Raw genomic sequence first — 24,294 nt, 5'->3', positions numbered from 1 at the left:
TATCTATACTTAGTTTCACAGATTCATGAGCGCCTATCTCTATCACATCACATATCTAAACGTAAAAGAATGGAATACTGTATATCTATGATATATCTAGAACGAGCCAGCATACTGACTACAAAATACAGAGAACAGCAATACAGTAAACAGAATACAGTAGAACAGAATACAGACAGCCTTAGAATATGAAGAGTACCAGTAGATACCAGAATTACAGCTATTAACACGATTACAGTACTAGAACAGCAAACAAAAGATCGAAAAATGCGGAAACCAAACTAAATAGCAAAAGCGAGGCTCAAGAGGCAGTGCCAGGAACCACGATGGCGGAAGTCGTCACCTGCCCCGGGGATCTTAGGGCCTACCGCGTTCAACAGTTACGGTCAGCTTGTCAAGGCAGCAGCTACTCTTCCTGGGGTTTATTATGGATCCCCATTTAGTTCCTGCCAAGGCAGCAGCTACTCTTCCTGGGGTTTATTATGGATCACCATTAGTTCCTGTCAAGGCAGCAGCTACTCTTCCTGGGGTCCAGCTAAATKAAGGCAGTTTTAAAACATTTCAATACATTCACAGATTTCAYAACACACTGTGCCCTCAGGCCCCTACTCAACCACTACCACATATCTACATTACTAAATCCATGTGTATGTATAGTGAGTATGTWTGCCAATTGCAATTTTCCTAAGTCCTTTTTTGTGGCACCTGACCACACGACTGAACAGTAGTCCAGGTGCGACAAAACTAGGGCCTGTAGGACCTGCCTTGTTGACAGTGATGTTAAGAAGGTAGAGCAGCGCTTTATTATGGACAGACTTCTCCCCATCTTAGCTACTGTTGTATCAATATGTTTTGACCATGACAGTTTACAATCCAGGGTTACTCCAAGCAGTTTAGTCACCTCAACTTGCTCAATTTCCACATAATTTTATACAAGATTTAGTTGAGGTTTAGGGTTTAGTGAGTGATTTGTTCGAAATACAATGCTTTTAGTTTTAGAAATATTTAGGGCTAACTTATTCCTTGCCACCCATTCTGAAACTTCATGCCACCCATTCATCCGCATACATAGACACACTGGCTTTACTCAAAGCCAGAGGCATGTCGTTAGTAAAGATTGAAAAAAGTAAGGGGCCTAAACAGCTACCCTGGGGAATTCCTGATCCTACCTGGATTATATTGGAGAGGCAAGTAACTCTTAACTCTTAATCCACGTTATAGTAACGGGTGTAAAGGCAAAAACACATAAATTTTTCAGCAGCAGCCTATGATCGATAATGTCAAAAGCTGCACTAAAGTCAAGCAAGACATGAACAATCCACTTTCAAACTTGCGACGTATTTGGATTAAAACAAAACAAAATTGAGCGATATAACTATAAACAAACAAACAATTCATGCAAGTGAGCTCAGGATCTGGCAGCAGCGTCGCGCCTGGGTGTCAAGTGAGCTCAGGATCTGGCAGCAGCGCCTGGGTGTCTAGTGAGCTCAGGATCTGGCAGCAGTGCCTGGGTGTCTAGTGAGCTCAGGATCTGGCAGCAGCGCCCGGGTGTAAATCTAGACACCCACAAGCCCACTAAACACCTGAGGTCCTTGTCAAACTTTTTAATTCCTAGAAATAAATAGTCCTGTGTGGCTATATGACCATGTGACCATGGCGCTTCAAATGTCAGGATTCATACACACTATACATACACACTATACATACACACTATACATATATATATAAGCGTCTACTAAATGGTGTATTTTCCCTGTCTGTCTGTCTGTCTGTCTGTCTGTCTGTCTGTCTGTCTGTCTGTCTGTCTGTCTGTCTGTCTGTCTGTGTGTCTGTGTTTTAAGAGTACTTCTCCCAGCACCTTGGTGAATATGAGAAGGTCCTGGCAGCCCTGGAGGACCTCAACATGACAATACTGAAGGCAATGGGCAAGACCAAGAAGGTACGTCAACTCTAGGACTCTACTGGACACCTTTACATCCTGAGCAGTAGTTATGGGCAACAGACAAACACCTGTCTGACCCAGAGGATGTTCCCAAAGGGGTCCTCGATGGGAAATGTGGGCAACAGACAGGTGTATTTAGGGGAGGGACAGACAGGTATATTGAGGGGAGGGACAGACAGGTGTGTTGAGGGGAGGGACAGACAGGTGTATTGATGGGAGACAGACTGGTATATTGAGGGGAGGGACAGACAGGTGTATTGAATGGCGAGACGCTGGTATTCTGAGGGGAGGGACGACAGGGTGTTTAGTGGGTGACAGCACTGTGTTTGAAGGGGAGGGGACAGACAGGTGTATGTGATGGGCGCAAGCACTGTGTATATTTGAGGGGAGGGGCGACAGACAGGGTGTAGTTTGATGGGATGAAGACTGGTATAGTTGCGGGGAGGGACAGACAGGTGTTATTGTTTCATGTGGGCGATCAGACTGGTTATTGAGGGAGGGACAGACAGGTGTATGATGCGGCGACAGACTGGTACTATGAGGGGAGTGGCATGGGACAGGTGTATTGGATGGGCGACAGACTGGTATGTTGAGGAGGGGGGACAGACAGGTGTATTGATGGGAGACAGACCCCCCCCCGCCCCCCCCCCCCCCCCCCCCCCCCCCGCCGCCCACCCCGCCGCGCGCCCTCGCCCGCCCCGCCCCCCCCCCCGCCCGCCGCGCCCCCCCCCGGCCCCCCCCCCCCCCCACCCCACCCCCCCCCCCTCCCCGCCACCCGCCCCCGCGACCCGCCCCCGCCCCGCCCCCCCCCGGCCCGCCGCCCCCCCCCCCGCCCCCCCCCCCTCCCCCCCCCCCCCCCCCCCCACTGCCACCACACCCGCGCCCCCGCCCGCCCCGCGCCGCCCCGCCCCGCCCAGCCCGTCCCCCCCCGGCCCCCCACGCCCGGCCCCCCCCCACCCCCCGGCCCGCCCGCCCCGCACCCCAACCCGCCCCCCGCCCCCGCCCCCGCCCCCGTCCGCCCCCCCGCCCCGCCCGCCCCCGGACGCCCGCCCCCGCCGCCCGCCCCCCGCGCCCCGCGCCGCGCCCTCCCCCCACCCTCGCCCACGCCCACCGCCAGCCGCCCCCCCCCTCCCCGCGCCGCCCCCCCGCCCCCCCCCCCCCCACCGCCCCCCCGGCCCCCGCCGCCCCCCCCCCCACCCACCCCCACCCACTGCTCCCCCGCGGCCCCCCTGCCCCCCCCCCCGCCGCCCCCGCCCCGCCGCCCCCGGCCTCCCCCGCCACCCCCCCCCGCCCCCCCCCGCCGCCCCCCCCCCACGCCCCCCCCCGACACCCCCCCGCCCCACCCGCCGCCCCGCCCCACCCCCCAGCCCCCCCGAGGCCCCCCCGACCCCCCGCCCCCGCGCCCCGCACCCGCCCCGCCGCCCCCCCCCCCCGACCCCCGCCCCCCCCCGCCCGCGCCCCCCACCCCCACCGCCCTCTCCCCGCCCCCCCGCACCTCCCCCGCCCCCCCGCCCCCCCCCCCGACCCCCGCCCTCCGCCCCCGCCCCGCCGCGCCGCCGGGCACGGCCCCCGAACCCCACCCCCCCCCCGCCCTCCCGCCCCGGCCGCCCCCCGCCCCCGCTACCCCCCCCCCCCCCCCCCGCCCCGCCCCGCCCCCGCCCCCCCGCCGCCCGCGCCCACCCGCGCCCCCCCCCCCCCACCCTCCCCCCCCCCCAGCTCGACACCACCCCCCCCCCCCGCCCCCCCGCCCCCACGCCCCCCCCCACAACCGCCCCCCCCGACCCCGCCCCCCGATGACCCAGCGCGCCCGCCCCACCCACCCCCGCCGCACCCCACCCCCCTCCCCCCCCCCACCCACCCGCCCCCCCCCCCCCCCCCCCTCCCCCCCCCCCCCGCCCCCCCCCCCCCCCCCGACCCCCCCCACACCCCCCCCCCCCCCCCCCCCCCCCTCCCCCGAACAGACCAGACCCGCCCCCCCGGCCCCCACCCCCCGCCCCACACCCCGCGCCCCCCCCCCCCCGCCCCCCCCCAACCCCCCCCCCCCCGCCCCCCCCCCGCCCCCCCCCCCACCCCCGCGCCCCGCACCCCGCGCCCCCCCCAACCCCCCCCCCCCCGGGTTATTGGAGGAGGGCGGACAGGTTGATTGAGGGGGAGGGACAGACAGGTGTATTGGGAGGGAGACAGAGTGGTATAGGGGATTGGAAGGGGAGGGCGCAGGTGTATTGATGTGGGCGACAGACTGGTGATAGTTGAGAGGGGGGGGACTAGCCAGGAAGCCGTAGGTCCTAGGGCGTTCGTAAGGGTTGGTACTGTCCTCCAGATACAGAGCCACACACCTGGAGCAAGTTCGGTGACACGCTTTCCTGTTGAAAGAAGACAACAATCAGTCACTAGCTGCAGAGCTCCTGGAATGGTGCCATGGAGACCACGGCCGAGCAACCGCGTCAGGGAGAGGCAGAAGTCTTCTCTTCTCTTCTCGTTCTCTCTTCTGCTTGCTCCATTCTCTTCTCTTCGCTTTCTTTGCTTTAGGCTCTTGCTCGTTAGTGCTCTCTCTTCGTCTTGGCTCTGTCTTTCTTCTCTTTCTTTCTCTCTTTCTCTTCTCTTCTCCTCTCCTCGTCCTCCTTCGTCCTCCTCCGTCTCCTCTCCTCTCGCTCGTGTCTCTCCCTCGGCTTCGTTCTCGGTCTCCGGTGTCTGCTTTCTCTTTGCTGCTGCGTCTCGTTCGTCGTTGCGCTCTGCTCTTAGTCCTCTCCTCGGTGCCTAGTCGCTCGTCCTTAGCTCTCCTCTCCTCAGGCCACGTCCTGGCCCTCTGCCAGGCTTCGAGGCGGTCTCGGACGTCTTCCTCTGGCTCTCGTCCTCTCCTCTTTGTCCGGTCGCAGAGGATCGTCGGCTCTCTCTTCTCTTCTCGTGTTCTGTTTCTCTCTTTCCCTCGTCTCGGGCGTGTGTCCTCCATGTCCTCGGCGGTTTCTGCTCTTTCTCTCGCGCTCGTCCGCTCTCGGCGTTGTCTCTGTCGCATCTGCGTCAGGTCGGGTTCCTCGGGTCCTCACTTTCTTGGGTCCTTCCTGTCGGTCTCACTCTCCGGCCGGTCGGGAGGGCTCTCGGGCTAGCGGCCGGCTGGTGGGCGGATGCTCTCTCCTGGTCTCGGTTCCACTCCCCTCGTGACTCTGGGTTCCCCTCCTCAGTCTCTCCTCGTCCTCAACCATCGGGTCCGTCTCCGTCGTCGCTACTCCTCATCGCTCGGTCCTCGTCTCTCCGTCGCCTCGCTCTCGAGCTCTGTTTCTCGAGTCCCGGGCCTGCGCGCTCCTCGAGTCCCTCTCCTCCCCGTCGTTGCTTCTCTCCTCTCCTTCTCTCTCTCTCTCGCTCGTCTTCTCCTCTCTTCTCTTCTCCTCTTGCTGCCGAGTCCTCTCTCTGCCTGCGGGTCTGCGTCCGTCTGTCTCCGGCGTCGTCTTCTCTCCTCTCCTGGTCGGCCGGCTCCGTCGTCCGCTCCGTTCTGGGTGTCCTCATGTCAAGGCGATCACTGCAGTCTCTCTTTTGTTCTCTTCAGGCTGAGTCTGGAGGGGCGTCTGCTTCTTCTCGCCGTCCTGTGGCGTCTCTCTGCATCGGGCTGTGTTTCTCTGTCTCTGTGTGCGTGCCCTCCTCCGTTCTCTCGTTTTCTCCTCGGTTCTCTCCTTCTTTTTCTTCCTGGTCTTCGTCCTTTCTTTTCTTTCTCTACTTCCGTTTCTTCTCGCTTCTCTCTTTCTCGCTCTCCTCTCTCCTCTCTCTCTCTTCTCTACTCTCTTCCTCTTCTTCTCTTTCTCTCTCCTTCTCTTCTCCTCTCCCCTATTTTTTTCTTATCTCAGTCAGGTCCAGGTCAGTCTATTGGTGATAGTGATGAGTGATGAGTGCTCTTCTTCCAGACAAAACTCTGAGGGGACTTGCTGCTTTATGTCTGTGCTACGCATGAGTGTAGTTTTTTTTGTGGGTGTTGTGTTTGTGTTGGTGGGTGTGTGTTTTGTGTTGTGTACTGTGTTTTGTGTGTTTTGTGTGTTGTGTGTGTTGGTGTGTGTTTTGTGTGTTTGTGTTTTGTTTGTGTTTGTGTTGTGTGTGTGTGTTTTCTTGTGTGGTTTCAGCTTGGATGGTAGAATGCATCGGCTGTCCTGTATATCAACTAAAAGCATAAATGCCTTATAATCTGCTATTACTTTGGACTAAGGCATAATGTGTATATATTACTACTCTATTTGGGTAATGTGGTCTTAGCAGTCTGATTAGCTGGCTCTGTGTAGCATGCCTCTAGGGTCATTAGTAACAGTGTGACTCACCAGATCTGGTCTGAATGTTGGTTGAAATGTGAATCGGGAGTCAGCTCTGTCCGTCTGCCCTGGGAAGCAGCGGCTACTTATAGAACATGGAGAACCCAGGCAGCCACATCTCTGTTTTTTTTTGTTCCAGCATGGGTGATGGCATGTCATGCTTCGAATCGTGCGAGAAGGACAGAATTCTTCTCTTCTTCCTGCTCTCTCTCTCTCTCTCTCTCCTCTTCTCTCTCTTCTCTCCTCTCTCTCTCTCCTCTCCTCCTCTCTCTCCTCTCCTCTCTCTCCCTAATCCTCTCCTCTCTAATCCCGTCCTCTCCCTCCTATTCTCTCTCTTTCTCTTCCTTTCTCTCCCTCCTTCTCGCTCCTCCTCTCCCTCCTTGTTCCTGTGCTCTCCTCTCCCTTCCTCCTCCCTCTTCTTCCCCTCGTCCCGTCCATCCCCACTTCTCCTCCCTTTCTCCCCTCCTCCTTCTTCCTCTCCTTCCGCCTCTCTCTCTCACTCCGTTCTCCTCTGAATACGTCCCTGAGTCCAGTCCCTGGTCCCAGTCCCTGAGTCCCAGCCCTGAATCCCAGTCCAGAGCCATCTTTAAACACCACTCCGATAGCTATACAACATTTCTCGTCAGTCCTTGTTTGGAGAAATTCTGTAGCTGAGATCCCAATTTGCTCAATAGAGAATTTAGTAGCAAAGCTTCAGCTCAGCAGGTAGATGAACTTTGTCTCAATTCTCTGATGTGTCTAAGGCCCATTTTCTATTCTGTCTGATGTCTCTCGGCCAGGTTTTGACGTGTGTGGTTACGCATCGTGGTGTGTGTGTGTGTGTGTGTGACTGTCGGGACGTGGATGTTGCGTAGAGTGCGCATCGACGAGTGCTATGATCGTGTCGTGGTACGTGTTGTGTGTGTGTGTGTGTTACGTGCGTGTGTGTGTGTGTGCTGTTACGCGTTGCTGTGTGTGGTGTGCTTTTGCGTGTGTATGCTGTGTGTGTTGCTGTGTTTGTGTGCCGGTGTGTTGTTGTGTGTGTGTTTGTGTGGGCTGCAGGATGAAGGATGCACAACCACTCAGGTGACCACATTGGGGAGGTGCCTCTATTGGAACTCTCCCATTCAGACTGGAAACCTCTGGTTATATACTTATTATATATACACTTTGCTGGTAGTTTGGAAGAGAAGCAGAAGACTACCTCCAATCGGCAGTCAGGAAATGTCCATTTAGTAACACATATATTTCACATTATTTACTGTTTCAGGGACTAGGCGTATTCTTTTTAAAAATTTATTGATTTTTTTCACCTTCATTAACCAGGTAGGGCAGTTGAGAACAAGTTCTCATTTACAACTTGCGACCTGGCCAATGATAAAGAAAGGCAGTTCGGTACCATACACAACACACGAGATTAACATGGAATAAACACATACAAGTAATCAATATACAGTAGAAAATATATAACAGCATGTGCAAATGAGGTAGGATAGAGGGTAAGTGCAATAAATAGGCATGGTGGCGAAGTAATTACAATTAGCAATTAAACATGGAATGGTAGATGTGCAGAAGAGAACGTGCAAGTAGAGATAACTGGGGTGCAAAGGAGCAAGATAAATAATAAATAGTATGGGGATCAGGTATTGATGGGCTGTTTACAGGTGCAGTGATTCTGTGAGCTCTCTGACAGCTGGTCTTAAAGCTAGTGGGAGATATGAGTCTCCAGCTTCATTGATTTTGCAGTTCGTTCAGTCATTGGAGCAGAGAACTGGAAGGAGAGGCAGCCGAAGAAGAATTGTTTGGGATGACCAGGAATATAACCTGCTGGAGCTCGTGCTGCGGTGGGGTGCTTCATGGTGACAGTGAGCTGAGATAAGGCGGGGCTTTACCTAGCGAGACTTGTAGATGACCCTGGAGCCAGTGGGTTTGGCGCAAGTTATGAAGCAAGGGCCAGACAACGAGAGGCGTACAGGTCGCAGTGGTTGGGTTAGTATATGGGGTTTGGTGAAAAACGGATGGCACTGTGGTAGACTGCATCCAATTTGTTGAGTAGAGGTGTTGGAGGCTATAATGACACTCCAAAGTCGAGGATCGGTAGGATAGTCAGTTTTAACTTGGGTAGTTTGGCAGCATGAGTGACCAATGCTTTGTTGTGCTTCTACACCTGCATTGCTTGCTGTGTGGGGTTTTAGGCTGGGTTTCTGTACAGCACTTGAGATATAGCTGATGTACGAAGGGTATATAAAATAAACTTGATTTGATTTGTTGTGAAATGAAAGGCCGATTTGGATTGGAGATGCTTAATGTGAGTTGGAAGGAGAGTTTACAGTCTAACCAGCACACTAGGTATTGTAGTTGTCCACATATTCTAAGTCGAACCGTCCAGAGTAGTGATGCTAGTCGGCGGGCGGGTGCGTTTTAGAAGCATGCATTTAGTTTTTACTCATTTAAGCATTTGGAGGCCACAGAAGAGAGAGTTGTATGGCATTGAAGCTCGTCTGGAGGCTAGTAAACCACAGTGTCCAAAGAGGGGCCAGAGGTATACAGAATGGTGTCGTCTGCATAGGGTGGATCAGAGCTCACAGCAGCAAGAGTGACATCATTGATGTATACAGAGAAGCGAGTCGGACGCGAGGATTGAACCCTGTAGCACCCCACAGAGTGCAGAGGTCCGGCAACAGGCCCTCCAATTTGACACTGAACTCTATCTGAGAAGTAGTTGGTGAACCAGGCGAGGCAATCATTTGAGAAACCAAGGCTGTTGAGTCTGCATAAAGAATGCGGTGATTGACAGAGTCGAAAGCCTTGGCCAGGTCGATGAATACGGCTGACAGTAATGTCTCTTTCGATGGCGGTTATGTGTCGTTTAGGACCTTGAGCGTGGCTGAGTGCACCCATGACCAGCTCTGAAACAGATTGCATAGCGGAGAGATACGGGGGATTCGAAATGGTCGGTGATCTGTTTGTTAACTTGCTTTCGAAGACCTTAGAAAGGCAGTGTAGGATAGATATAGGTCTATAGCAGTTTGGGTCTAGATGGTCCCCCCCTTTGAAGAGGGGATGACCGCGGCAGCTTTCCAATCTAAGGAATCTCAGACGATACGAAAGAGAAGTTGAACAGGTTGTAATATGGTTTGCAACAAATTTCAGCAGGTCATTTTAGAAAGAGAGGGTCCAGATTGTCTAGCCTGGCTGATTTGTAGGGTCCAGATTTTTGCAGCTCTTTCAGAACATCAGCTATCTGGATTTGGGTGAAGGAGAAGTGGGGGAGGTTTGGGCGAGTTGCTATGGGGGTGCAGTGCTGTTGACCGGGGTAGGGGTAGCCAGGTGAAAGCATGGCCAGCCGTAGAAAAATGCTTTATTGAAATTCTCAATTATAGCGGATTTATCGGTGGTAACAGAGTTTCCTAGCCTCAGGGCAGTGGGCAGCTGGGAGGAGGTGCTCTTATTCCCATGGACTTTACAGTGTCCGGAACTTTTGGAGTTTGTACTACAGGATGCACATTTTTGCTTGAAAAAGCTAGCCTTCGCTTTCCTAACTACCTGTGTTATTGTTCCTAACTTCCCTGAAAAGTTGCATATCGGGGGGCTATTTGATGCTAATGCAGAAAGCCACAGGATGTTTTTGTGCTGGTCGAGGCAGAACAGGTCTTGAGTGAACCAAGGACTATATTCTATTCCTAGTCTACATTTTTTGAATGGGGCATGCTTATTTAAGATGGTGAGGAAGGCACTTTTAAAGAAAACCAGGCATCCCTCTACTGACGGGATGAGGTCAATATCATTCCAGGATACCCGGCCAGGTCGATTAGAAAGGCCTGCTCGCAGAAGTGTTTTAGGGAGCGTTTGACAGTGATGAGGGGTGGTTGTTAGACCTCAGACCCATTACGGATGCAGGCAATGAGGCAGTGATCGCTGAGATCTTGGTTGAAACAGCAGAGGTGTATTTGGAGGCAAGTTGGTTAGGATGATATCTATGAGGTGTTACGGATTTGGGTGGTACCTGGTAGGTTCATTGATAATTGTGTGAGATTGAGGGCATCAAGCTTAGATTGTAGAATGGCCTACAAGCATGTCACAGTTTAGGTCACCTAGCAGCAGGGCTTTGAGATAGATGGGTCACTACTTCACAGGAGGCCGTTTAAATGTCTCAATGCTTTTTTGACAGAAATCCTTCTGGAACATGGTGCCTTTCATGTGGCTTAATAAACAAACATCTTGCTCCCGAGGGGCACTGCATCTCAGTGCTAGAGGCGTCACTACAGACCCTGGTTAGTTCTAGGCTGTATCACAGCGGTCTACGCACTGCATCTCAGTGCTAGAGGCGTCACTACGGACCGGTTCCATTCCAGATGTATCACAGTGGTCTAAGGCACTGCATCTCAGTGCTAGAGGCGTCACTACAGACCCTGGTTAGATTCCAGCTGTATCACAGCGGTCTAGGCACTCATCAGTGCTAGAGGAGTCACTACAGACCTGGTTAGATTCCAGGCTGTAGTACATCACACAGCGGTCTAGGCACTGCATCTGTACTACAGACCCTGGTTAGATTCCAGGCTGTATCACAGCGGTCTAAGACACTGCATCTCAGTGCTAGAGGCGTCACTACAGACTCCCTACTTTACTTTATTTTACTGACTTTATTGTCCCCATGGGGACATTTTGTTTCAGGGTCATGTACAAGTTTAAAGTTGCGTTTAAATACAAAACAAATTGACAATACAACTTTCATAACAGTTACAATAATAAGAGACAAGCCTGCTGGTCTTACTGAGTCTATAGGAACATTAGCCTGCTGGTCTTACTGGGTGGAAAGGAACATTAGCCTGCTGGTCTTACTGGGTGGATAGGAACATTAGCCTGCTGGTCTTACTTGGTGGATAGGAACATTATCCTGCTGGCCTTACTGAGTGGATAGGAACATTAGCCTGCTGGCCTTACTGGGTGGATAGGAACATTAGCCTGCTGGCCTTACTGGGTGGATAGGAACATCAAGCTATTTAGTAGAAATATCACACCTGGTTAAAATTATTATCTAGTTCTGTTTTTCCTGCCGAGGGGTGCCCTGTACCTGCGCCCAGAGGTGAGTAGTTCAAAGACCGGGTACAGCCCTGGTTTGAATCCAGGCTGTATCACAACCAGCCGTGATTGGGAGTCACATAGGGCGGTGCACAATTGGCCCAGCATCATCCGGGTTTGGCCGGTGTAGGAGGTCATTGTGAATTAGAATGTGTTCTTAATGTACTTGTTAAATATATATATTTTTTAAAATACGAATAAAATTGTTAAATAACGATTCCAGTTGGTTTAGCCAGAAAAAGGCAGCAATCTTCCTGCTACCATGATAGGCTGAGATAATGAGTGGGCTGGACATGCCCGAGAGACGAGTTTGGATTGGTCTGCCATATAGCACGCTTCTGTCTATTTGAGCTGGTCAGTATGTCTTGGTAATCCTGTCTAACGCTGATTTTAAAAACATTGTATTGTGTAGTAAAACTCCATGAGTGCTGCTCTCCACTTCAGTGGAATTTGAGAATGAGAAAACACCAGTCTGGATTACATCATCAAACTAGAGGGCAACCATGCATGGCATCAGACAGGCGACGCTTCCATCCATGAATGATGTATATGGGTAAGATATTCTAGCTAGCTATTTTTCAGATATTACACATTTCGAATTTTGACAGAAAGTGGTTTAATTTCAAGTTTAAGGGTATTCTTAGCTATCTAGATAACGTTAGCTGGCTGGCTCGCTAGCTAACGTTACGTGTATGATCTTATTATTCGTATCTCAGAGCCATTTGCTTGGCTAGCTATAGCCTAATGTTAGCTAGCTAACATTGAACCTGGTTGGTTAGCTACCTGCAGATTCATGCAGGGCAGTTATGTCATGAGTTGAGATTATGGTTCATTGTTTACATAGCTAGCTAGCTACATGTCTTAACAAAAGACTCTACTATGCAAGTAAATATTTCGGGTGTGTTTGTAAATTCTGTCTGGCCATCTACACCGATTTCAGAGCATCTGAGGAGTAAATAGAAAAGTTTTTTGACTTGTTGAAACAAAGTTTAGGGGTAGATTTTGGATTCCTTTCTCTGCAAGTTGAACGAGTGGATTACTCAAATCGATGGTGCCAACTAAACAGACTTTTTGGGATATAAAGAAGGATTTTATCTAACNGATTCCTTTCTCTGCAAGTTGAACGAGTGGATTACTCAAATCGATGGTGCCAACTAAACAGACTTTTTGGGATATAAAGAAGGATTTTATCTAACAAAACAACGCTACATTTTATAGCTGGGACCCTTTGGATGACAAAAGATTTTCAAAAAGTAAGTGAATATTTAATCGTTATTTGTGAATGTATGAAAGCTGTGCCGGTGGAAAAATATTTTGATGTGGGGCGCCGTCCTCAAACAATTGCATAGCATTTTTTCGCAGAAACAGCTACTGTAAATCAGACAGTGGAGTTAGATTAACAAGAATTTATATTAGAATAATTTAAGCTTTCAGACGATATAAGACACTTATATGTACATACAGTACATGTTTAAAATCCATAATATGTATGATTATTTATTTGAATTGTGCGCCCTCCAGTTTCACCGGAAGTTGTCCCGCTAGTGGGACCCCTAGCCCTAAGATGTTTTAAAGAGATGGGTGGGGCTAAAGCTTAACAGGGTTTGAATGATGCTGAATGGGGGTAGACAAAGAAAAGCTCTCCAGTAGGTGTACCAAAACAATCAAAGGCCATTTTCTAAAAAGTGAGTTTACAAGTTTATCAACTTTCAAAGCAGAATTACTTTCCCAATGTTCCTCAACTGTAGTGTATCATGTACCATTTAGTAGCTCTGAGTCTCTACTCTTATCCATTGTAAAAATAAAAAATAAAAAACATTTCAAATGTTGCTACATTAGACCGATTTGAGCCGGTCGGTCACATATTCACATATATTCACTTTTCATCCACATATTTAAATGCTGTTTAGTATACATACTGTATATCACATGATGATGGCCATAGTTTATGCAGCAGCGTCACACAAACAACCGTGGGGCAAAATCAGTGCATCGTATCGTGCCCTAACCTAACTGTCGTCTGAGGATAATTTTAAGTGACGCCAGCCCACGGCTACCTAGCCCCTGTGTCACTGGTACTGAGAGATGCAGCGCTCCACAGACCTGGATGGGTTCAAATACACTGAACAAAAAACAGAAATGCTAATGCTAATGAAATAAAAGATCCCAGAAAATGTTCCATACGCACAAAAAGCTTATTTCTATCAAATGTTTTTTTCCATCCCTGTTAGTGAGCATTTCTCCTTTGCCAAGATAATCCATCCACCTGACAGTTGTGGCATATCAAGAAGCGAATTAAACAGCATGATCATTACACAGGTGCACCTTGTGCTGGGGACAATCAAAGGCCACTCTAAAATGTGAAGTTTTGTCACACAACAGAATGCCACAGACGTCTCAAGTTTTGAGGGAGCGTGCAATTGGCATGCTGACTGCAGGAATGTCCACCAGAGCTGTTGCCAGAGAATTTAATGTTCAATTCTCTGCCATAAGCTGCCTCCAACATCAGCGGTTTGCTGATGTCAACGTTGTGAACAGAGTGCCTCATGGTTGCGGTGGGGTTATGGTATGGGCAGGCATAAGCTACGGACAACGAAAACAGTTGCTTTTTATCAAAGGTCATTTGAATGCACAGAGAAACCGTGATGAGATCCTGATGCCCATTGTCGTTCCATTCTTCTGCCGCCATCACCTCATGTTTCAGCATGATAATGTACGGCTCCATGTCACAAGGATCTGTACATAAATCCTGGAAGTTGAAAATGTCCCAGTTCTTCCATGGCCTGCATACTCACCAGAAATGTCACCCATTGAGCATGTTTGACCCCACGGGGTGAGATCTTGCGTGGAGCCCCAGATCGAGGGAGATTATCAGTGGTCTTGTATGTCTTCCATTTCCTAATAATTGCTCCCACAGTTGATTTCTTCAAACCAAGCTGCTTACTCTATTGCAGATTCAGTCTTCCCAGCCTGGTGCAGGTCTACAATTTTGTTTCTGTGTCCTTTGACAGCTCTTTGGTCTTGGCCATAGTGGGTTTGGAGTGTGACTGTTTGAGTTGTGGACAGGTGTCTTTTATACTGATAACAAGTTCAAACAGGTGCCATTAATACAGGTAACGAGTGGAGGACAGAGGAGCCTCTTAAAGATAATTTACAGGTCTGTGAGAGCCAGAAATCTTGCTTGTTTGTAGGTGACGCAAATTACTTATTTTCCACCATAATTTGCAAATAAATTCATAAAAAATCCTACAATGTGATTTTCTGGATTTTTTTTCTCATTTTGTCTGTCATAGTTGAAGTGTACCTATGATGAAAATTACAGGCCTCTCTCATCTTTTTAAGTGGGAGAACTTGCACAATTGGTGGCTGACTAAATACTTTTTTGCCCCACTGTATACATATATGTCAGAGCGGCATTGGACTAAGATACAGTGACACAGTATAGAATATAGTTTATACATATGAGATGGGTGATGCAATATATGTAAACATTAAGATACCGTAGAATAGTGTGGAGTAGAGGTYGACCGATTAATCGGAATGGACGATTAATTAGGGYCGATTTCAAGTTTTCATAACAATCGGTTATCGGCATTTTTTGGACACCGATTATGGCCGATTACATTACACTCCACGAGGAGACTGCGTGGCAGGCTGACTACCTGTTATGCGAGTGCAGCAAGGAGCCAAGGTAGGTGCTAGCTAGCATTAAACTTATCTTATAAAAAACAATCAATCTTAACATAATCACTAGTTAACTACACATGGTTGATGATATTACTAGTTTATCAAGCTTGTCCTGCGTTGCAGATAATCGATCGCACATTTGTGAAAAAAGCACTGTCGTTGCACCAATGTGTACCTAACCATAAACATCAATGCCTTTCTGAAAATCAATACACAAGTATATATTTTTAAACCTGCATATTTAGTTAATATTGCCTGCTAACATGAATTTCTTTTAACTAGGGAGATTGTGTCACACAGAGTCAACATCTCCTATGCACTTCCTGATAAACTCATTCACCAAATCGGTATATGTGTTGATATTATTTTCTGAAGCTACTCTGAACATATCCCAGTCCGCGTGATCCAAACAATTTTGAAGCGTGGATTCCGTTTGGTCAGACCAGCATTGAATTAGTTCTCACCACGGGGGCTTCCTGTTTGAGTTTCTGCCTATAGGAGAGGAGGAGCAAGATGGAATCCTGCTAAGAACCTTGGCGTGATCCTGGACAACACCCTGTCGTTCTCAACYAACATCAAGGCGGTGACCCGTTCCTGTAGGTTCATGCTCTACAACATTCGCAGAGTACGACCCTGCCTCACACAGGAAGCGGCRCAGGTCCTAATCCAGGCACTTGTCATCTCCCGTCTGGATTACTGCAACTCGCTGTTGGCTGGGCTCCCTGCCTGTGCCATTAAACCCCTACAACTCATCCAGAACGCCGCAGCCCGTCTGGTGTTCAACCTTCCCAAGTTCTCTCACGTCACCCCGCTCCTCCGCTCTCTCCACTGGCTTCCAGTTGAAGCTCGCATCCGCTACAAGACCATGGTGCTTGCCTACGGAGCTGTGAGGGGAACGGCACCTCCGTACCTTCAGGCTCTGATCAGGCCCTACACCCAAACAAGGGCACTGCGTTCATCCACCTCTGGCCTGCTCGCCTCCCTACCTCTGAGGAAGTACAGTTCCCGCTCAGCCCAGTCAAAACTGTTCGCTGCTCTGGCACCCCAATGGTGGAACAAACTCCCTCACGACGCCAGGTCAGCGGAGTCAATCACCACCTTCCGGAGACACCTGAAACCCCACCTCTTTAAGGAATACCTAGGATAGGATAAAGTAATCCTTCTAACCCCCCCCCCTTAAAAGAGTTAGATGCACTATTGTAAAGTGGTTGTTCCACTGGATATCATAAGATGAATGCACCAATTTGTAAGTCGCTCTGGATAAGAGCGTCTGCTAAATGWCTTAAATGTAAATGTAAATGAATCGTGGTCCGATTTGCTGAATGGAGGGCGGTGGAGGGCCTTATACGCATTCTGGAAGGTAGTACAACAATGGTCGAGAGTTTTAGCAGCGCGAGTACAACAATCAATATTCTGATAGAATTTCGGAATTTCCTAAAATTTGCTTTGTTAAAATCCCCAGCTACAATAAATCTAGCCTAATGATATGTGTTTTCCAGTTTGCATAAAGTCCAGTGAAGTTCTTTGAGGGCCGTAGTGTATCCGTTTTGGGGGGGGGATATAGACCGCTGTGGCTATTATTGATGAAAATTCTCTCGGGGGATAGTACGGTCGGCATTTGATTGTGAGATATTCTAGGTCGGGTGAACAGAAGGACTTGAGTTCCTGTATGTTATAAGTCATGAATCATAAAACATATACCTCCACGCTTCTGCTTCCCGGAGATGTTTGTTCCGGTCAGCGCGATGCACTGAGAACCCAACTGGCTTTAGAGAGTCCGAGTATATATAGCCACGTTTCCSTGAAGCAGAGTATGTTACAATCCCTTGTGTCTCTCTGAAAAGCAGCTCTTGCCTTGAGCTTATCAACTTTTATTTTCCAGAGATTGGACAATAGCGAGTAAAATACTCGGGAGCGGTGGGTGGTGTGCACGCTTCCTAAGTCGGACCAGAAGACCGCCTCGAGTACCTCTCTTGCGCCGRCGTTGTTTTGGGTCGGCCTCTGGAATAAGTTAAAACAAAGGATCTGCTCGAGGGAATTCGTAATCCTGGTCGTAATGCTGGAAGTTCTGGTGAGTTAACRCCGCTCTAATATCCAATAGTTCTTCCCGGCTATATGTAATGACGCAAAACAATTTCTGAGCTAATAACGTTAAAAAAAAAAATAGTACATAAACAAACAAAATACTGCAGAGTTTTTTAAGAGCTAGTTGCGATGCTGCCATCATTCAGTGTATTCCCAGTCATATGAAATCCATAGATTAGTGTCACGCCTGCTCCCGCTTCCCCTCTCTGGCGCTCGAGGGCACCAGGCTGCCCTTCACCTGTCACCATCATTACACGCATCAGCACTCATTGGACTCCTTCACATTGTTGATTGCCCCTCTATATCTGTCTGCTCCTCAGTTTGTTCCCCATGTCAGCATTGATGTCGTTACGTTTTCCCCTGTCCAGACACTGTCCTTGTTTGTTTMTTGTCTGTTTTTCATACATTTTTATTTCACTAGGCAAGTCAATTAAGAACAAATTCTTATTTACAATGACAGCCCAGGAAACAGTGGGTTAACTGCGTTGTTCAGKGGCAGAACGACAGATTTTTACCTGGTCAGCTCAGGGATTCGATCCAGCAACCTTTCAGTTTCTGGCCCAACGCTCTAACCACTGCTCTAACTACTGCTGCCTAAATGTTCACTACCTGTATTTGCTTCTCGTCTCGTTACAGATTATGAATTGATTTCAATTGACTGATTTTCTTATACGAACTGTAACAGTAAAGTCTTTGAAATGGTTGCATGTTGCGTTTATATTTTTTGTTCAGTATAGTATTCATTTAGTTTTTTAAATACGTTAAGCTTTTGATTAAGCCTACATTAAGAGTCAGATGGGCAATATTTTTCTAGTGGTTTCACTGTGCCAGGCAAGCTCAACCAAGCGCAGAAAAAGTATTGCATAGAAAACAAATACAATTTTAACCTGGGTCTGAGAGTGCCACAGTGGCAGTACTTCTCTCACAGCGTCCATCATGGATTCTCCACATCCTGCCATGGAGAGAGGCTGGTTCCATCCATTCTGGACTCCGCCGAGTCTCCAACAAACGGATGTTTCAGGGGCAATGAAAAGAGAGCTGTAAGAGAGCATGTGACTCGACTTCCTCTTTTGGACGTTAACACTCCATGTTAACTCCTTCTACACATTTAATGGATTGGTTGAACAGAAGAGAACCTCCCCCTCAGTTTTCTTCTTCTAGTCATGTATGTAGAGGATCTAGTTTCAGGTGTTTCTGTTACATCTGTCTACGTTGGGTTCATCTCATTCAGGCTAATAATTACATAGACACACGACTAATGTTTAGAGGTTAGATCGTCATATCCTGCTATTTGACACGCTTCAGAGGCTGCCAGCTCGATCAATTCATGTTTAACATCAACATTTAATGTCATCATGGATTTGAAGTGAAGTTGGAAGTTGTTGAGCCTTTACATTTGGTTTTCGGGATCATATCGCACCTCACAGTCAGACTCTGGAATACGGTATACATTAAATACCTCTATGGAAAAGCTATAAATGCTATTGTTTCTGTAATGCTTTTGCTGCTTAAAATTCAACTCCAGAAAATCCAGGCGGATAATTCATGTTCCTCCTCAGCTCTTAGCTTCAAGCCAAATCTGTTCATTAAACAACTAGTGAGCTTTTCCCCATGGACCCATATAGCCACAGAAATACCAGCCAAGTCCTTCACTATTTCCCTCAGGGCTTCAATTTACATTTAATATTACAGTACACCTAGAGAAAACAGACATGTTTAGCTAAACATTGATGTATGAAGATTCCATTCGGTGTAGAATGGGTTCCCAGGTTTTGGTTTACACTGTGAAAACCTGTGCCTGTAGCTGGTACAGAATACAGTGCATTCAGAAAGTATTCAGACCCCTTGACTTTTTCCCCATTTTGTTACGTTACAGCCTTGTTGTAAAATGGATTAAATGGATTGTTTCCCCTCATCAATCTACACACAATACCCCATAATCAAAAATAAAATAAATTGTTGCAAAATGATGTATAAAGAACAACATGGACATGTTGCATTCACATAAGTATTCAAAACCTTTACTCAGTACTTTGTTGAAGCACCTTTGGCAGCAATTACAGTCTCGAGTCTTCTTGGGTATGACGCTACAAGCTTGGCACACCTGTATTTGGGGAGTTTCTCCCATTCTTCTCTGCAGTTCCTCTCAATGTCTGTCAGGTTGGATGGGAAGTGTCGCTGCACAGCTATTTTCAGGTCTCTCCAGAGATGTTCGATTGGGTTCAAGTCTCAGGCTCTGGCTGGGCCACTCAAGGACATTCAGACACTTGTCCCGAAGCCACTCCTGTGTTGTCTGTCTGTACTTTGCTCCGTTCATCTTTCCCTCAATCCTGACTAGTCTCCCAGTCCCTGCCACTGAAAAACATCCCCACAGCATGATGCTGCCACCACCATGCTTCACCGTAGGGATGGTGCCAGGTTTCCTCTAGACGTGACGCTTGGCATTCAGGCCGAAGAGTTTAATCTTGGTTTCATCAGACCAAAAAATGTTGTTGCTCATGGTCTGAGAGTCTTTAAGTGCCTTTTGGCAAACTGATGTTTTTACTGCTGGCTGGGTTTGAGGCTAGTTAGGGGATGTTTTTACTGCTGGCTGGGTTTGAGGCTAGTTCGGGGATGGTTTTAACTGCTGGCTGGGTTTATGAGGCTAGTTAGGGATGTTTTACTGCTGGCTGGGTTTGAGAGGCAGTTTTTACGGGGGTTAGGCTGTTTGGGATGTTTTTACTGCTGGCTGGGTTTGAGGCTAGTTAGGGGAGGTTTTAAATGCTGGCTGGTTTTGAGGCGAGTTAGGGGATGGTTTTACTGCTGGCTGGGTTGAGGCTAGTTAGGGGATGGTTTTTACTGCTGGCTGGGTTTGAGGCTGTTAGAGGATGGTTTTACTCTGGCTGGGTTTGAGGCTAGTTAGAGGATGTTTTTTACTGCTGGCTGGGTTTGTGGAAGGGCTAGTTAGAGGATGTTTTTACTGCTGGCTGGGTTTGAGGCTAAGTTAGAGGATGTTTTTACTGCTGGCTGGGTTTGAGGCTAGTTAGGGGATGTTTTTACTGCTGGCTGGGTTTGAGGCTAGTTAGGGGATGTTTTTTACTGCTGGCTCGGTTTGAGGCTAGTTAGGGGATGTTTTTACTGCTGGCTGGGTTGAGGCTAGTTAGAGGATGTTTTTTACTGCTGGCTGGGTTTGGGGCTAGTTAGAGGAGTTTTACTGTGGGGGTTTGAGCAGTTAGGATGTTTTTACTGCTGGCTGGGTTTGAGGCTAGTTAGAGGATGTTTTTACAGCTGGCTGGGTTTGAGGCTAGTTAGGGGATGTTTTTACTGCTGGCTGGGTTTGAGGCTAGTTAGAGGATGTTTTTACTGCTGGCTGGGTTTGAGGCAGTTAGAGGATGTTTTTACTGCTGGCTGGGTTTTGAGGCTAGTTAGGGATGTTTTTACTGCTGGCTGGGTTTGAGGCTAGTTAGGGGATGTTTTTCTGCTGCTGGGTTTGAGGCTAGTTAGGGATGTTTTTATGCTGGCTGGGTTGAGGCTAGTTAGAGGATGTTTTTACTGCTGGCTGGGTTTGAGGCTAGTTAGGGGATGTTTTTACAGCTGGCTGGGTTTATTTAAGGCTATTAGAGGATGGTTTTTACTCTGGCTGGGTTTGAGACTAGTTAGGGGATTTTTTACAGCTGGCTGGGTTTATTTAAGGCTAGTTAGAGGATGGTTTTTACTACTGGCTGGGTTTGAGGCTAGTTAGGGGATGTTTTTACTGCTGGCTGGGTTTGAGGCTAGTTAGGGGATGTTTTTACTGCTGGCTGGGTTTGAGGCTAGTTAGGGGATGTTTTACAGCTGGCTGGGTTTATTTAAGGCTGTTGAGGATGTTTTTTACTACTGGCTGGGTTTGAGGCTAGTTAGGGGATGTTTTTTACTGCTGGCTGGGTTTGAGGCTAGTTAGGGGATGTTTTTACTGCTGGCTGGGTTTTTATTTAAGGCTAGTTAGAGGATGGTTTTTTCCTACTGGCTGAGTTTGAGGCTAGTTAGAGGATGTTTTTACTGCTGGCTGGGTTTGAGGCTAGTTAGGGGATGTTTTTACTGCTGGCTGGGTTTGAGGCTAGTTAGAGGATGTTTTTACTGCTGGCTGGGTTTGAGGCTAGTTAGGGGATGTTTTACTGCTGGCTGGGTTTGAGGCTAGTTAGAGGATGTTTTTACTACTGGCTGGGTTGAGGCTAGTTAGGGGATGTTTTTACTGCTGGATGGGTTTGAGGCTAGTTAGGGGATGTTTTTAACTGCTGGCTGGGTTTGAGGCTAGTTAGGGGATGTTTTTACTGCTGGCTGGGTTTGAAGGCTAGTTAGGGGATGTTTTTACTGCGGCTGGGTTTGAGCTAGTTAGAGGATGTTTTACTACTGGCTGGGTTTAGCTAGTTAGGGGATGTTTTTACTGCTGGCTGGGTTTGAGGCTAGTTAGGGGAGTTTTTACTGCTGGCTGGTTTGAGGCTAGTTGGGGATCGTTTTTACTGCTGGCTGGTTTGAGGCTAGTTAGAGGTGTTTATGGCTGCTTTTGCATGATTTTTACTGCTGGCTGGGTTGAGGCTAGTTAGAGGATGTTTTTCTGCTGGCTGGGTTTGAGGCTAGTTAGAGGATGTTTTTACTGCTGGCTGGGTTTGAGGTAGTTAGGGGATGTTTTTACTGCTGGCTGGTTTGAGGCTAGTTAGGGGATGTTTTTACTGGCTGGCTGGTTTGAGCTAGTTAGAGATGTTTTTTCTGCTGGCTGGGTTTGGAGGCTAGTTAGAGGATGTTTTTACTGCTGGCTGGGTTTGAGGCTAGTTAGGGATGTTTTTACTGCTGGCTGGGGTTGAGGCTAGTTAGGGGATGTTTTTACTGCTGGCTGGGTTGAGGCTAGTTAGGGGATGTTTTTACTGCTGGCTGGGTTTGAGGCTAGTTAGAGGATGTTTTTACTGCTGGCTGGGTTTGAGGCTAGTTAGGGGATGTTTTTACTGCTGGCTGGGTTTGAGGCTAGTTAGAGGATGTTTTTAAATGCTGGCTGGGTTTGAGGCTAGTTAGAGGATGTTTTTACTGCTGGCTGGTGTTGAGGCTAGTTGGGGATGTTTTTACTGCTGGGCTGGGTTGAGCTAGTTAGGGGATGTTTTTACTGCTGGCTGGGTTTGAGGCTAGTTAGGGATGGTTTTTACTGCTGACTGGGTTTGAGCTAGTTAGAGGATGTTTTTACTGCTGGCTGGGTTGAGGCTAGTTAGGGGATGTTTTTACTGCTGGCTGGGTTTGAGGCTAGTTAGGGGATGTTTTTACTGCTGGCTGGGTTTGAGGCTAGTTAGGGATGTTTTACTGCTGGCTGGGTTTGAGGCTAGTTAGGGGTGTTTTACTCTGGCTGGGTTGAGGCTAGTTAGGGGATGTTTTTACTGCTGCTGGGTTTGAAGGCTAGTTAGGGGATGGTTTTAATGCTGGCTGGGTTTGAGCTAGTTAGGGGATGGTTTTACTGCTGGCTGGGTTTGAGGCTAGTTAGGGGAATGGTTTTTACTGCTGGCTGGGTTTGAGGCTAGTTAAGGATGGTTTTACTGCTGGCTGGGTTTGAGGCTAGTTAGAGGATGTTTTTAGCTGCTGGCTGGGTTTGAGGCTAGTTAGAGGATGTTTTTAACTGCTGGCTGGGTTTGAGGCTAGTTAGAGGATGTTTTACTGCTGGCTGGTTTGAGGCTAGTTAGGGGATGTTTTTACTGCTGGCTGGGTTTGAGGCTGTTAGGGATGTTTTACTGCTGGCTGGTTTGAGGCTAGTTAGGGGATGTTTTTTACTGCTGGCTGGGTTTGAGGCTAGTTAGAGGATGTTTTTACTGCTGGCTGGGTTTGGGGCTAGTTAGAGGATGTTTTATTTAACTGCTGGCTGGGTTTGAGGCTAGTTAGCAGGATGTTTTTACTGCTGCGGGTTTTTGAGGCTAGTTTAGAGATGTTTTTACAGCTGGCTGGGTTTGAGGCTAGTTAGGGGATGTTTTTACTGCTGGCTGGGTTGAGGCTAGTTAGAGATGTTTTTTACTGCTGGGCTGGGTTCTGAGGCTAGTTAGAGGCATGTTTTTACTGCTGGCTGGGTTTGAGGCTAGTTAGAGGATGTTTTTTAACTGCTGGCTGGGTTTGAGGCTATTAGGGGATGTTTTTACTGTGGCTGGGTTGCAGGCTATTAGGGGATGTTTTACTGCTGGCTGGGTTTGAGGCTGTTAGAGGATGTTTTTAACTGCTGGCTGGGTTTGAGGTATAGTTAGGGGATGTTTTTACAGCTGGCTGGGTTTATTAAGGCTAGTTAGAGGATGGTTTTTACTACTGGCTGGTTGAGACTAGTTAGGGATGTTTTTACAGCTGGCTGGTTTATTTAAGGCTAGTTAGAGGATGGTTTTTACTACTGGCTGGGTTTGAGGCTAGTTGGGGATGTTTTTACTGCTGGCTGGGTTTGAGGCTAGTTAGGGGATGTTTTTCTGCTGGTGGGTTTGAGGCTAGTTAGGGGATGTTTTTACAGCTGGCTGGGTTTATTTAAGGCTAGTTAGAGGATGTTTTTTACTACTGGCTGGGTTAGGCTAGTTAGGGATGTTTTTACTGCTGGCTGGGTTTGAGGCTAGTTAGGGGATGTTTTTAACTGCTGGCTGGGTTTATTTAAGGCTAGTTAGAGGATGGTTTTTTACTCTGCTGGCTGAGTTTGAGGCTAGTTAGAGGATGGTTTTTACTGCTGGCTGGTTGAGGCTAGTTAGGGATGGTTTTTAACTGCTGGCTGGGTTTGAGGCTAGTTAGAGATGTTTTTACTGCTGGCTTGGGTTTGAGGCTAGTTTAGGCGGTGTTTTTACTGCTGGCTGGTTTGAGGCTAGTTAGAGGATGTTTTTACTACTGGCTGGGTTTGAGGCTAGTTAGGGGATGTTTTTACCTGCTGGCTGGGTTTAGGCTAGTTAGAGGGATGTTTTTTACTGTGGTCTGGGTTGAGGCTAGTTAGGCTAGGATGTTTTTACTGCTGGCTGGGTTTGAGGCTAGTTAGGGGATGTTTTTACTGCTGGCTGGGTTTGAGGCTAGTTAGAGATGTTTTTTCTACTGGCTGGGTTGAGGCTAGTTAGGGGATGTTTTACTGCTGGCTGGGTTTGGAGGCTAGTTAGGGGACTGTTTTTTACTGCTGCTGGGTTTGAAGGGCTAGTTAGGGGATCTTTTTTACTGCTGGCGCTGGTTTGAGAGCTAGTTAGAGGATGTTTTACTGCTGGCTGGTTTGAGGCTAGTTATGGGATGTTT

The 24,294-nt window shown here is 48.6% G+C and overlaps 2 protein-coding genes across 2 annotated transcripts in view; both read left to right on the top strand.

Moving 5' to 3' along the window:
- Positions 1-326: 326 nt before the first annotated feature.
- Positions 327-3,739, top strand: LOC139022564 (uncharacterized). Its single transcript, XM_070441436.1, has 4 exons — positions 327-420; positions 1,842-1,939; positions 2,860-3,561; positions 3,659-3,739. Exons 1-4 carry the CDS (start codon positions 327-329, stop codon positions 3,737-3,739), a joined length of 975 nt encoding a protein of 324 aa, XP_070297537.1.
- A 556-nt stretch (positions 3,740-4,295) lies between these two features.
- necab1 (N-terminal EF-hand calcium binding protein 1) overlaps positions 4,296-24,294 on the top strand; it is a 44,167-nt gene continuing 24,168 nt past the window's right edge. Inside the window, 1 exon segment of the mRNA XM_070441435.1 lies at positions 4,296-4,396. Coding sequence (XP_070297536.1) covers positions 4,361-4,396 — 36 coding nt within the window. The 5' untranslated portion in view covers positions 4,296-4,360.

This window comes from Salvelinus sp. IW2-2015, unplaced genomic scaffold (assembly GCF_002910315.2).
Source record: "Salvelinus sp. IW2-2015 unplaced genomic scaffold, ASM291031v2 Un_scaffold3969, whole genome shotgun sequence".
Lineage (NCBI taxonomy): Eukaryota > Metazoa > Chordata > Actinopteri > Salmoniformes > Salmonidae > Salvelinus > Salvelinus sp. IW2-2015.
This window is presented reverse-complemented; position numbering and strand designations above follow the sequence as displayed.